The sequence below is a fragment of the Equus asinus genome, chromosome 2, assembly GCF_041296235.1.
Source record: "Equus asinus isolate D_3611 breed Donkey chromosome 2, EquAss-T2T_v2, whole genome shotgun sequence".
Lineage (NCBI taxonomy): Eukaryota > Metazoa > Chordata > Mammalia > Perissodactyla > Equidae > Equus > Equus asinus.
The window spans coordinates 189,510,567-189,525,474 of NC_091791.1; the positions used below are offsets into that span (position 1 = coordinate 189,510,567).

General features: G+C 34.8%; 1 protein-coding gene across 1 annotated transcript in view; it reads right to left on the minus strand.

The window, feature by feature from the left end:
• The window catches only part of MDGA2 (MAM domain containing glycosylphosphatidylinositol anchor 2), a 780,771-nt gene that overhangs the window by 176,483 nt on the left and 589,380 nt on the right, over positions 1–14,908 (minus strand). Inside the window, 1 exon segment of the mRNA XM_044765576.2 lies at positions 8,411–8,704. Coding sequence (XP_044621511.1) covers positions 8,411–8,704 — 294 coding nt within the window.

The window sequence follows — 14,908 nt, forward strand, 5'->3', positions numbered from 1 at the left end:
TGTGGCTGGAATTAAATTACACTATTCGAACAGTTGATAATCAATAAAGATAAAATTGGTAACAATAACATGTAAGCTAACATTCTATATGAACAATGCTTGCAAGTGAGTCAGACACTCTGGGAAACCAGTCTCTTCTGCTGGAGGGGCAGCAAGCCCATCTTTCTCTCACAGTACTGGCCTCTGATTTCTCCCTTTTCATTAGTTTGACGAGCACCAACTGAAGTGCCTTCCGGACAATGAATCTCTTACTCTGCTAGGTAACTTCTGAAGTGCTGATGCATTTTTTTTCCTAACCAGAGACCCATGTCTTCTGCATAATTTATATTTCCCTCTGTACTAAGTCTTTTACCAATGATATACTTACAATGAATTGATAAAGTCACAGGTATGTTCATGGGATATATTATTGTAAACTTCTCGGTGTGATTTATTTTAATGGTTTATTATTATCACCTTTTTATTGTCATGGGAGAAGAGCACAGTATTTAGGAAATGCCTAAATTCTATATTTGGGAAGAACACATTTATTTTCCCATGAGAGGTAAATCTCTTTTTGACTAAGAAATATTAAAAAGGCCCAGAATTGTTGTAGTTCCACTGTATATTTATATGCGTGTTTGTGTTCACCGCTCTGAGAGAATGTATTTCCATCAAGTGAGAAAGGGAGGCGGAGAGGAAGACAGGCAGCATGAACTTCCTTCATTCCAAATACATTGAATTTAATTACGTATCTGAAGGTTTTCCAGGAAAAAGTATCCTTTTCATATTATGGAAGTGCTATAATCATCCACCTAAATTTATTCCTGCACTACAGGGGCGGGCAGAAACACTTGGCTGACAGCATCAATGAACATAAGATGTGGTTGGGTTAAATTGTCAGTTCTTTCCACCATTCTGTTAAAACTGGCTGGTTCCTATGTCACTTTTTGCATAGGTGCTGATAATAAAACGTTTAATGGATAAGTTTTTCTAAACATTAAACTATGGTTGTATCTACATTGAGACAGCACCAGAGATGGAACAAGAAAAACAAATATATGCATTTATTTTCTTTATGTGATCCATATGGTGGATGAACTGATCCTCTTTCCAGGTGATCTGTGCTCGATTGCCCATATCTGTGCTCTACACTGAGATAGTCTTTAGAAGGGGAGAGATGCTATTTTCTTTGACAGTCTGCTTAGCTGGTTGTCTACCCTGCTATCTTCTCTGGAAGAGGGAGAGAAGCAGGAGCAAAGAGATTGCCCAGCATGGCAGGAACAGTTCAGCTAAAGTGAATTCATCCTGAAGACTTTCTGCAAAATAGCACATGCACTTGGGAAGTTCAATGTTCAAATACTCAGGAGTAATACAAAAATAAAACGTTTAAACAAATCTGTTTCCAAGGCACCTCCATTATAATTCCTCATTAAATCCACTGGGGAATGAGGTAAGATATATTTATATGTTGACTTTAAATTAAAATTCTGGAGTTTATTTCATACAGTTTAAATTGTACACCATCTTACAAGAATATTATCTCTTCTTTTTAAAGAAAAGATCTTAACTATGTGGGAGAGTGGAAAGGTAGGATGGGAGAAAACAGCATAAATATTAACGTTTTCAAAATATTAACATTGCCTCAGGGTTTAGTTGTCAGTATTTCTAATAACTGCTGCAAACAACAAAAGAATGAATATGGCCATTTGATTCAAATAAAGGAATGCTGTGTAATAAATGCGGAATTCTATTTAATAATCATTAACACTAAAATATGAAAAATGAATGCTTAAAATATTATTTTCTAAGTCAACTTAAAAACTTTTCCCTAAGCTACATTCTAGTTGAGTATATTACACAGTTTCGCAGTGGGAAGATGAAATTAAGAATTTCCTACCAAGCAGAGTTTTCACTTTAAACCTTGCCCAGGTACAGAGATCCCAAAAAAGTGTCAGGGAATCAAGAATCTACAAATTTGACAAGTGTTGTGGTGCTAGAAATGTAAGACTTGCCTTGGCTTTCAAAGAGCTTAAATTCTAGAAGGCACGGGGCAACAACCGTTATTAAAAAACAGTAAAATAGAGCACAGGAGGAATGACTTTTGAAAGCAAAACAATGGATCCTTTACATGAAAATATACCAGAACTTACATATTAAAGTGCTAATCAGAATAATTTCCATTTTGTGCTACAGGGTAAGCAATGTTCTAGTTAGTCTGCAAAATTGTTTTAAATAAATACTAACTTACAATTGGGAAGCATTTTTTTCTTTTTGGAAGTAAGAAAAGCAAAACTCAGATAAATTAAGATATGTGCTAAGGGCCATACATACAGTTTTAAATTAAACAAGGAGGCTATGGGATTGAGGTGGCTCTAACACCTTGGTGGCTACAGAAGCAACCCAAAACCTAAGCCGATAAATGACTCAAGGCTCCGAAATTGAAACAGAAGGGCAACCAATCGCAAACAGCCAACTCCGCTTTAAGCTAGAAACGATCAATAATTTCCTCACGTTGCTTCTGGCTCTTCCTTCGCGAGTTCCTGTCGGTGGGTAGAGTGTTCCTAATCATGTCTGTTTGGCACTGCCTGAAGAGAATCAATTTTTGCTCAAATAAACTCTTAAAATTTTTACTGGGCCTCAGATTATCTTTTAACAATAGTAATAAGTGATAAAAGCTAGGATTTTCTAGGTCAAAGAAAATTCTTCAAGCGAACGCTCTCTTCAAAGTTATCATCCTCACAGAGGCAGTGGTTATATGATCTTGATGTTGTTATTACCTAAAAAATATTGAAAATAACCTTGAACTTATCATTTATGTTTCTGACAGTCTTTTGCATAACCCCAAAGGTAAGTTTTCAAATTGTGAGGGTGAATTTATTAAATGAGAGTAATCCAAAGTCTACTGGAACCAAGTCATTTTAGTGAAAGGAGTGAATCCAATTAGATAATAAAAATTTGGTATGAAAACAATAACAATCATTACAAGTATTTCTTTGTGTTGCTCAAACTAACTCTAAAGGTAATTTCACAAGACAGTTTTGAGGAAGGCAATGGTCAAATAATAAGCAATGATTTTGAAAGAAGTATATCATCTAATGCATATGTTCATAAGGAAGTTCTCCTTTGAAGGTCTAAGTTGTCTTGTGCACACTCAACACCAGTGTCCATAGGACTATCAAAGAGGGCCCTTCTCAGTCACCAAGAGGCTTTCTAATGGGGTGGGACTTAGCCAGGACTAAAATGGGAAAAAGCAGCTGAAGAATTGGTGGGAACTAGAGAAAGGAGGACGAGGAGCTTAGCTAAAGAGAATTACCAAGTTGATGAGTGTAAGATGGGATGGGCTGAATTCTTTTGGAAAATAGGAAACAAATCTGGAGAAGCAGGGCTTTCCAGGCTACTGAGCTGGAAGTCACTTTATTGCTCTGCTAGTAAGTTAACATTCTTGTCCATTCACTTATAAATTCCTTTGGACAACCTTTAAAATCTCCCTGTGTGAATATGGCAAATGGCTCCCTTGTTTCCTCTCTTATCAATTGTCTCTCATATAGCTTTAGATTAATCTCTAGTCACACTGTTATTTTCAGAGGAATTTTGCGTTTTTAAAATCCAAAAAGTAGTTATATTCATTCAAAACAGTCATTCTATACATCTCAACACTACAGAAAATTACTCAGTAATTTAACAATAATGAGCATATATGTTACAGTACATTCCAGTCTGTTGTTAATTTCCTTTTTCTTTAGAATATCCATGATATTCTACTTTGGTAGAATACACATTTTGATTGAAAGTCCTTAATACACACTCTTCACTAAATTTCTTGAGGAAAAGAGTGAGCAATAAAGTCCTGATCTGTGGCTCAGTCCTCTTCACTCAATTTGGTCTTGCTTTGGAAACAAACAAAGCACATGGGTTTCTCAACAGCCTCGAGTATTTTCTTTTATAACTTTCCTTCATTTGGAAGATAGAACTTGTAAGTAGTGTATGAAATCTCATTTAAAGATAGCTGAAAGACCCTTACTTAATACAATTTAACACTACCATCAGTCTTTGGTTTTTAGTGTATATTTTATACCTCACAACAGAAATACCTTATCTTTAATGTCAGGGCAGCAAATGTGCATACATATACAATGAAGCTTGAACGACAAAAGTGACATTCACTGCAGTGTGTCTTCTCCAGCTGATTTTCAAGGAAATCAAAATATATTCACTTTTTCAAAATATACTCACTGTACTAAGAGATTTTGCCAGTGTTTTGAGATGAAACCGTTTAAAGGATAAGCTTTTATTAAAAAGAAAATATTATGGTTTATGAAATTAAATTGATAGCATACAATATTATAAGCTTAAGTATACTTATATAATACAAATATAAGGATAAGTAAAACAATAATTTCTTTTAGGAGGACAATAGGTATATCTTAGTCTCTTCATTTGATATACATATTTGAATATATTCATCCAGTGGCATTTTTATTTAATCAATATTCAAATGATCAGTAGCCTAATGAATAAAAAATTGCCTTTATATTGTTACTTTCTTCAAGAAATTGTTCTATTTTTGTTCAATAAGCTCTATACAAACCACAGTTTTCAAATGATATGAATCAATGAACAGATATTTATTTTCAATGATTCTATTCTAATGCCGCTTCAAATAAAAATGAACGAGAAAGTTGACAAAAGAATTGTTATATAGTTCCAAAAACATGTGAATGAAATTAAGCAATGGCTGAACACTTGAAGGACTGTTATTAAAACTTTACCTTGTACTTTGCAGTTTCATCTAGCAATTTTTTAAAATTTAGATTAATTTGAAACCAATACTTTTCAAAATCTTACGTTTATATTCGCAACTTCCTATTCTGGTGCATATCATTTGTGGTAATTGGCAATTGTAGAAGTCAAAAATATTGTAGAATAAATTTGGCTTTCCAGGAATGAGCAATGTGCACAAGAATTTAATAATTTACACTATTTCATTATGGAGATTAAGCTACTCTTAACAGGATATAGAACGGCGTAAAATACCTCTAGGCTTCTGTCACTAGCTAAATCGCTCACTATCTACACATTTTAAGAGGCAAATCAATTGGAGATAGTAAATAATTCAAAAAGTTTTAATAAAATGATTGCTTTAAAATTTTAACTTGACATTAGCCAAGCATAAATCTAATTTGTAGATTTAGAACATTAAACTAAGTGGACTGTTCCATTATTTATATAAGATGGAAATATATATATACTATTTCTTTTTAGGCCTTTATAGTCTACACTCATCACAGTCCTACATTCAACCACTCCTGTGCTCCTGATGATTGGTTATTGTTTATTTGGACACAAGGAAAACTAAACAAGGAAAAAAATGTGCCTAGGAGATACCAGATTTTTTTTTTTTGTTTCTTATTTATTATGATCATCACTTTTTTATTATTTTACATTTCAAAACAGATAAAATTATATATAAATAAATGTGTGTGTGACTACACATACACATTGCATGTGCATGTGTGGAAAACAGACCGTCTCAGAATCTGTCAAGGGAATAAACATTTTAAGAAAGGAGATCTTAATAAACTAAAGTGCAGGGATCAAGTCCTGTAAAAGGTATTTCATAAGAGTTAGAACAACTTGACATCTTCTTCCTTCATCCACTTGAACACTTTCAGATATCAATCTATATGCAACAAGTTTTCAAGTACTTTTGCAACCTGAATAAGAAAAACCAGTCATGCAAGAAGTATGCAAAGTATATATTCTTATTCCATTTGTTAGCGTAACTTACATTTACTCAATACATTTACTGAATAGCTATAATGTAAAATATATTATGCCTGCAATACAAAATATATAAAGCATAGCTTGTCAGCTGAAACTATGTAACGAATTGCTGAAGATGATATAAACACAGGCACGTACATGTGTGCATATGTTTGAAATAACTTAATATTTTATATTCCATATGAATACTTTTTCCATGTAGCATGGCTGTCCAAGTTAAGTACAAATACCATACTTTTAAGAAATCAATATAACAGAATGTTTCCCTCATTTGGAGACAGCTGAAAATATTAAATATTACTATTTATAACATTAAAATAATATTAAAAATAGTATCAGAATTCCAGCATTATTAGTTTTGCAGGAATAAGCCTTAGGTACGCATGCAGGCTGGACCTGCTAGCAGGAATTATGTGCCTGAAAAATCAACGTTTGATTTCTCAGAAATATTCCGTAGTTGTTGCCAGTGATTTGTACCTGGCAAATGCTCAGATACATAACGAGATTCTTCAGAAGAGTTGGGAATACATGAAAGGGAGCTTCTTGAAAGACTTGATGGCATCCTCACCTGGCTGACAAGACTGCTGGCATCCAGCTGCCTTCCTGACAGGCCTGGGAAGCCAGCCTCTGAGAGCAAGTGCTGTTAGATTACATCCCCCAACCCCACCACGCTCTGTGACGTCATCTTGGGACGCAGATCTTTTTTACATACATTAAATGAACTAGACTTTGCTTATATCTATGGTGTCTTTTTAGTCAATTACATCCTGTGACACTAGAGACAATTGTGCCAGTAGTTATTTTCATCCACTATTTTTGAATCTTAAAATCTTGTGCTGAATTTAACACTTCCTATGGGACTTATTAAGGAGCAAAAAAAAAAAACAAAAAAAAACAACTCCTCAATAGAATTCTGGAGGTTAGTATATTCTATGGAGATTGGAAATCCTGGTTCTTGAAAATTCCCTAGCGCCGCTGGGTTCCACAGCTTTCCTTTGTATCGCAGCTTCCTGGAGAGGTGTGAGCAGAGTGAAAACTAATTGCCCTAAGAGCCTTGGGGACACTGAAGCTTGGGCAGACTCCGGAGGAAGCGCAGAATCCTGTGATCACCAACAAGGAGTGCTCATAATCCTTTCAACTTCCTCTGTGGTCACTTGAAGGTGTTTCTTTTTTTTGGAGAAATAAGGAGAGGTTTCTCTTATTCTTTTTTCTTTCTGAAACCTGTTTTCACATGAACCTCCCACCTATGAACTTTCTGTCATGTGTATAAAGGCCAGCAAGGAAAAAAGCAATACTGAAGGTCTGAATTGAACTTGCTATCTAAAAGTTGCATTATTTGGAGAAAAAACTAGTAATCAATTGGAAATCAGGCAAGGTATTTGACAAATATCAGTTTGTACATTTATAGGACAAATAGCATACTGGAATTGAGTTTCCTTAGAAGAGGGACGGAGAAAGGTTGAGTAGCATCCAGAACCTTGCTCTTGTCCCCCTTCCCAACACACCTTACACAGAAATGCATTTGTTGTTATCAGTCACAAACGTAATCCTTCCATATCTCAATTATTCTTTCAAACTTAAAGTCAGATAATTCTATCTGCCAACATCCTTAAGTCTAATGTAAAAATAGACATTTATGGAATAAATTCTATTTTCCATTTTCTGAGTTACAGAAGAACCACAGAAAGAAAACAACATCATTGCTTATTGAAGTGTATAGTTTCATCTAACTCATTCATTTTCTTCAAGACTTTGCCACCTTGTATTTAACAGAGAGTATATCAATTAACATTCACACCAGCACTACTAGAGTTTGAGCAGATCTTGTTTAGTTTGCTTCTCCTCTTTCAGCAATGTTCGCACCACCTGCCATCCGAATTACCAAGGCATCCTCTAATAACCCAACACCAGCGACATCATCAAACTTCTTCTCAGATTTATGAATTTAGGTAGTCTTAATACTGAACGCAAATACAAAGCACATGATGTCTATAATTCTTTTTGTTAGAATTCTAACTGATTTCAATAAAAATACTTAAAAATCTTTCACATTCAATCCTCACAGTGAAACAGTTATCTCTTGAGAAAGTCAAGTGAAAATTCAGCACCTAATACCTGCCTGAATTATCTCAATATTAGTAGATAATTAAGCAATCTACTATTGCAACCTCAGATACGCAAACATAGATTTCAATGATCAAGTCTTCACAATTTAAGCAAAGGGATGCCTTAAAATAGGTGGATAATTTGGACAAAGGGCACACAATTGCCTGAAGTAGAAACAGGAACTGTGAAAACAAAAGAGTATTATAATCTGAATGAGCAGTTACTTCCAGTTTCCACTCTGCTTCATTGCACACGGCCAGTTTTTAACCATTAGGTTTGTTGATTCTTTGGCATTAACTAACCACCCAACACCATCATAATAATCACACACACACTAATAGAATTCTTTTCTACTGCTGGGCATTAGTTCAAGTAATAAGCAGATTTAGGGAAAATTATAGTTTAAATTGGGTAGCAATAATGTAGAAATATTTTATCCTAATCCAATTCCAAAAGTCACCTCATTTTACTGGTAGAATAGTGGCATCATTTCTTCCCTGGTCCCCCACAAGAAACACAAAGAAAAAAATGTACTTACACTGCACGATGAGCTGCACCAAGGCTTCTCTTGGTTTCACATTGAATCCATTGTACTGGCTGGTCTGACATCTGTACATTCCTGACATCTCCCTAGACACATTCACGATCCTCAGTGTTCCGTCATAACTCTCCATTTGCATTGACCCATCAGGCATTGCGACTTCCTTATCCGCTCTAGACCAAAGGATGATGGGTTTAGGTTTTCCAGTTACTTGACATTGCAGTTCTATTGTATCTCCTTCTCTGGTGACCAAAGGTGATTTTTCCTGTGGAACAGTCAGATTGGGTGGAACTTGAAATGGGAAAAAGAAAATTTTTCAAGGTTAGTATAAACTGGTAAAGCATATTCAAACACAGAAAATCATAAGGAAACAATTTCTGCTGGTTGAAGAAATGTGGACAATTCAGATGAATAAAATTATAGAGACCTTGGGAATAAATGGCACATATTCTCCCTTGGAATATTCTGAATTGTTTTCACAGAACTCCCTCTAATCAGGTCTTCAAACATTAGCAAAATAAATAAAGCATTAAATTGGACCTGAATGGCCAACATAAGAACAATCTACTCATTGACTTGCCATTCTCAGCCATTAACTGGGTCTTTAATATCTGCCTTTCATGGAAGAGAGGTCGTGCTTGCTGAGGGTAGGATTCCCCTTTCAGTCTTCCGCGTCCTCTGTTGTTGCCGCTTACCCAAGGACGCCGTAAGAGGGGGTAAGAGGCATTGTAGACGTAGCAGACACACTAAACACGAGTAGCAGGAAAGGAGAAAGGACAACCTTTGATACAAATCAGAAGTTTTGACTCTGGTTTAGAAACTTGCCAAATTGCTAATGTTTAGGGTTTGCTTTCTCCCTAGTGGAAATGGAATGGAGGAATTGACTGCAATGCCACACTGACAATCCACTGTATTCTTCTCTTTTGGACTTTTAATATTTTTTGACATTTAAATTTCATAGAATTTCACGTTAAGACATTTCGAGATCATTGTAAATAGTTTGTCATGGTGTCGCCACTATTTCTGTAAAATTAAGTTTAGGTGAATTTTCAGAAATATATTTCAATGATATAAGAATTATAATTTTCTCAAGTGAAGATAATTTCTGATTTTAATGAAGATATTTCTGAGAAAATTAGATTGATTTTACCGGAATTTACTTGACTGTGCTGGAATATATTTATGTTAGGGTTTAGTGAAAAACATGAACCAATATGAGGTAAGTACTACCCAATCAGTTTTCTTACGAACAATATAACCTGTTCCATTGGAAGACTTTTCTTATACAAATGTATACGAATTCAAATGTATTTATGCAATAGAACATATATCAAAAAAGCATGGGCTACATTAGAATACCAGAATAAGAATAACTAGAAATATATGAATAATTCTATCCTTCCAATAAAAGTCATATGCTCCCTTTGGAGGCAGTGCTGCAGATGGATGAAAAGGCAAAGGATTTAGTCTCTCTCCTAGCATTACTGTGCTCCAGCGCCCAGGAACCAAAACAAACATAATTAATTTTTCAATTATCTTTCAACTAATGTTGAAATGCTGTTTCTCTTATTTCACACACAGAAAAATAAATTCACTTCCAAAGTGATACGAGAATTCAAGTTATTTTGCTACTTAAGTATCTTCATGTCTAGTTTTTCACTTAATTCTTCCGTTTACTTCTTATTTTAAAAAACTAGTTAAATAACACATAGCGTCTTGGAAATTAGAAAATGTGAAACGTGAACCACCACCTTCTTGAAGTACATATACACATTCTAAGAACTGGCATTAACAAAATACATGTTTAAAAATGGCTGCATTTTAAAATCCTACATGGTTACATAATTCATTCTTGTCAATCTAAACAATTAAATGATTTAGTTAAATAACTTGGGGTTTTTTGAAGTGAAACACAAGGGAATAACGCAATTCTAAGCAGCATTTTGTAACAAGAGGATGGAAAAGAAGCTGCGATTTTTATTGCCCCTCCAGGAGAAAGGACACAGAGTAACAGCAGTAACCTCAGCAGTTAACATTAATTATGCCCCTACTGTGTGCCAGGCACAGTGGGGGATTTTACATTTGCCTTTCATTTCTTTGATAATCCTAAAGATCAATTACTTAATATTGAAGTTTAACAGAAGAAAACATTGAGAATAAGAGAGAATGAATTTTTTGATTTGAAAACAATTCAAATTGAGGCCAATTTATAGCGGGTGGCCAACGTAGAGACCTGACCCCTGAAGCGGGCTTCAGTAAACTTCTGCAGCTGGAGGGAATAACTGGAGTTAGCAGTCGGCTCCTCTCCTCCTGCTCATGACCACTCTGTTCCTAGGGGAAAATCGGACCAGTTCCCCTGCCCATCTCTTGGTCACTGTCTCAGGGACAATAAGAAAGAGTCAAAGTAGAAATGTGAGGGGGTAAATACATATTTTGCACATATAATATAGCATGCCTTATATATCTATGTCTTAAATATCTGTATTGATCTATGTTAGAATATTTCTCATATATAAGTCAAAACTGCTTATAAAATACACCAATTAAAATAAATTTCCAAATTTTGATAAATGTATGTGCAATAAATGAAAAGAAATTATGAATTAAAAGATTATTTAGTAGAGTGCTATTATGTGAAATCTCCTATCCTCTTCTCTTCCAGGAACAAGCCACATGACCTTAGCCAAGCTTAACCACTCTGGATATTAATTTCTTCATTTTTGAAACTATGCATTTGTACTTCATAAGCCCCATCGTTATTAATGTCCTGACTATAGGAACAAATAGTAAAACGTCAAAGATAGAAATGGTGCTAAATGAAAGTATTTATTTCCTGACTTAAGATAAATATTCAAAGATCTTATTAGGCCATTCTAATAAAAACACATCCTTGACTAGCTGCATTTTTTAAAGTTTTATGATGACAAATAGTTCAAAAATTCTCTGTAAATTTGTTTATGTTATTCATTTATTTAGATAAACTTTCTTCCCTATCTAATAAAAATTACAGAAACATAAAACTCAGTTTTAATCTAGGTAAATTCCAAATAGATTTTTTTAATAAATTAGATCCGTTTTTGCTAAATAGCAGAGCCTAATTAAAGTATAGTTTATTTTCCATCTCTTCCATGAGGCCTTTTAAATCTTGAAATCAGAGTTAATCCTTTGGTTGCAAATCTCTTGGTCAAGAAGAGCTTACAACTTCTCAAGGTTTTCATAGGCTCCTCTCTCTCCGTCCACATTAAATTTTCCTTTCTCTAGAATTCTATACTCAACTCTCTTAATTATTATACAAATTTTTCTGTTAAGAGATCCCCTTTGTTCTCACAAATTTCTCTCTGTTTTATATGTTGATAATACGAATTCTAACTTTATCCCAAGGCTAAGATTGCAGCCTATTTCTAGCTTCCCAAAGTCTTTCAAATCCCCACATCTAAGCACTATTTATTTCTTGACTTAGTCGTGAGTTAATTATCAACACAGCTCATCTGTTGATTAAAAACCACAGTTTTCTTTGTTTTACCATTTCTTCTTCCTCACCACTTCCAATCAGCTGCTTTGTTCCTCTATCAAAGGTCTCTCATATCTGTCTGTCTTTTCATGGCTATCGGTTGATTTCCTGGTAGATGTTGTCACTCTCTCCTCTTGTGACAGTGTCCTAAGTGGACTCTCGTCCTTAGTCTAATTCTTCCAGGCCCCTGTCACAAGCTTTATCACCATAAACACAATTCTGTTCACATCACTAGGAAAACTACAGCCCTCATTGAGAGTGCTCATCATAATATTGCTTTAATAAAAAAAAAATTTGAAAACAGGCTGACAGATTTATTAAATGAACCCTGGTACAGTCGCACAATAGAATATGATGCAGTCTTTTTCAATGGTAAGGTACTAGATCTACATTTATTGATAAAGATATTTATATTGTTAAGCAAGAAAAGGATGCAAGTGAATAGTGTGATTAGCTATACACTGTTAATAAGTGAGTAAAACATGTCACTGAGCAGTACGAACAGCAGTATCGAATTTTTACATAAAAACTGAATATGCCAATGGATGTCAAGAAGGAGCTCCTTCAAGGGGAGAACATGTATGATTCATGGTCATATTGTCAGCATCCACCACTCCATTTCACACGTGATGGGAACTCAGTAAAAACTTTTACATTGAATGTACAAATTAAGACTGTGAGGCACCTGTGCCCTGATTCAGGGAAGAGAGGGAGACTCACACGGGGAAAACTCCAGAGGAACACAAAGCCCAAAAGGAACTAGACCAAAACACTAGCAGTGGTTCTCTCTGGGTGTGGGGTTATTGGCAAACTTTATTTTCTCTGTATATTTTCCTTCATTTTTACTCTTCTACAATATGTGCAATGCACATGAGCATATTGCCTGCTCTAAGAAGCCCAGAGAAACTTAAAATAAAAAGCAACCTATTTTCCAAAGCTCATTTGATGAAAAGTCCACTTTTTAATAACACAAATGTATCACTCTGGGCATGGTGTTCTGGACAACATAGCCTGAGAAGTGCTCCTCTAGAATTGCTCACTCCTATAACCCTCATTCAGGTGCAATCTCACCGACAAGAGCCCCTCAGGGCCCTTGAGCCAGCAGCTCTTTCTCAGACTCTACATGTGTGGGCCTCGCTGTCTTCCAGAACCCCTGCTGCCCTGTGTGCTGAGATTGAGTTCAAATGTGACCACTTTTATGATTATTTCGCCCATCGCTAGGCCGAGTTGGTTGTGCTCTCTTCCCGACCATGTGTTACGCTGTACACCCATTCAACCTGCACTCCTGGCTTTGCCCGATATTTTCTCTATGTCTGTATCCCTGACCAGACAGCTCCTTGAAGGCACAGACTTCTTTCTCTGTCGCTGAAACCTGCTGCCCTGTTTTCCCGCTTGGCACAGACAGGAAGTCACGAAACAATTGAGGAAGGAAGGGAGGGAGAGGGCGAGAAGGGTAAGAAAGTAAAAGGACAGAAACTATGAACATAAGAGATGTAACATAAAAGATATAAATCCTGAACATTTTAGAACAGAAATGATAAATAACAATGAAATGTAATCCTACAATTAGTTGCCCATACAAGTTGCAGAATCTTCTGGAAAATATATTGTTAGTAAGGATTTCAGATGCAGTGGATCTTGAGATGTGTGGGTTATGTGAGTTAAGAAAAAAAGATGCTTCCAATTTTCCTTTTCTTTCTCTTTTCATTTAAAGATTCAGACAAGCTATAAATGAAAAACAATGACAACAACAACAGAGGAAAGGGTCCATTTGAGGATATGCCATTTAATTTTGTCATGATATTTTTATGTCCTTCTCTAATCAATGAAATTATTTTTTCTTAAAATATTGTCCCCAAAAGAAGTGAACTTCTTTTATTAAAAAATAAATTTAAAAGCTTTAAATTTACAAAAAATTAAGTCTCACAATGGAGAGATTAGATTAAGTAGAAAAATGTGAAATGTCTGCACCTTATGAGATCCACATTTATTCATAATGTACTTGCTAGAAAAAAGTCCCTCCAAATAAAAACATAAAGACACCTTCTCTGCCTTATAGTGTGTAGACTGCCCTTACTTTGATTTTTCTTATCTGAAACACTACGTAGGAGATGCTATCATCAGAGAAACTTGAAAAACATGATACTGCATCAACATTTCCCCTTCTAAAGATAAAGAAATAGACAAGTGATTTGAACAAACTGGTTTTCTGTCAACTCTTCCATTGTATTACAGATCATAAAATAAAACAGGTACAGAAAATGAAAATGTTTTCCTTTCTTCATAGGGAAGGAAGCTGAGGAGGTTTCATCTTTAGTCTTTACTCAGAAAATGGCTAATTTTTCTAACTCAAAAGAATGCGGGAGAAGGATACTTCATCTGAACTATGTGAGACAATATCATGCTGTGTGAAACAAAGACATCAGAATATGCTTATTGTGGACCTGTTGGTTTAAAATATATAAATAATTACAGTGCACTTTAATAGTAGATATTGAAACAAAAGACATATTCCATTTAGTATAAAAATCATAATAAGTAAAATAATAAGTAGAATTGTCTCCAGAAGAACAATCAGACTCATATCTTCAAGAATCCTAAAATAAGTATAGCACTAATTTCATTATACCTTAGTTTTAGGGAGAAACAGTTTATGACACATACATATGTTTTAAAGAAGAATGTACAATCTATATTTAAAACATAAATAAATAAATAAGATTCAAAAAAATTGTGTGTTTATGGAAGTGCCTCCAAAAAGTCAGAAATTGAGAATTCTAATGCTGACCAGATCTATATAAACAAATTTAAAAAAGTAAAACTCACAGAAATACTGAATTTGCAAATATAACTAATCCAAATAAACCAAATAGACTGCAGTTTTGAAACCTCCAGAAACAATAGGTGAGTTAAAAAAATTTACCATAGACTTGATGTCAGTTTAATCCTTGGTGATCTACTGACTCAGAGTCCAAGGTTAGCAA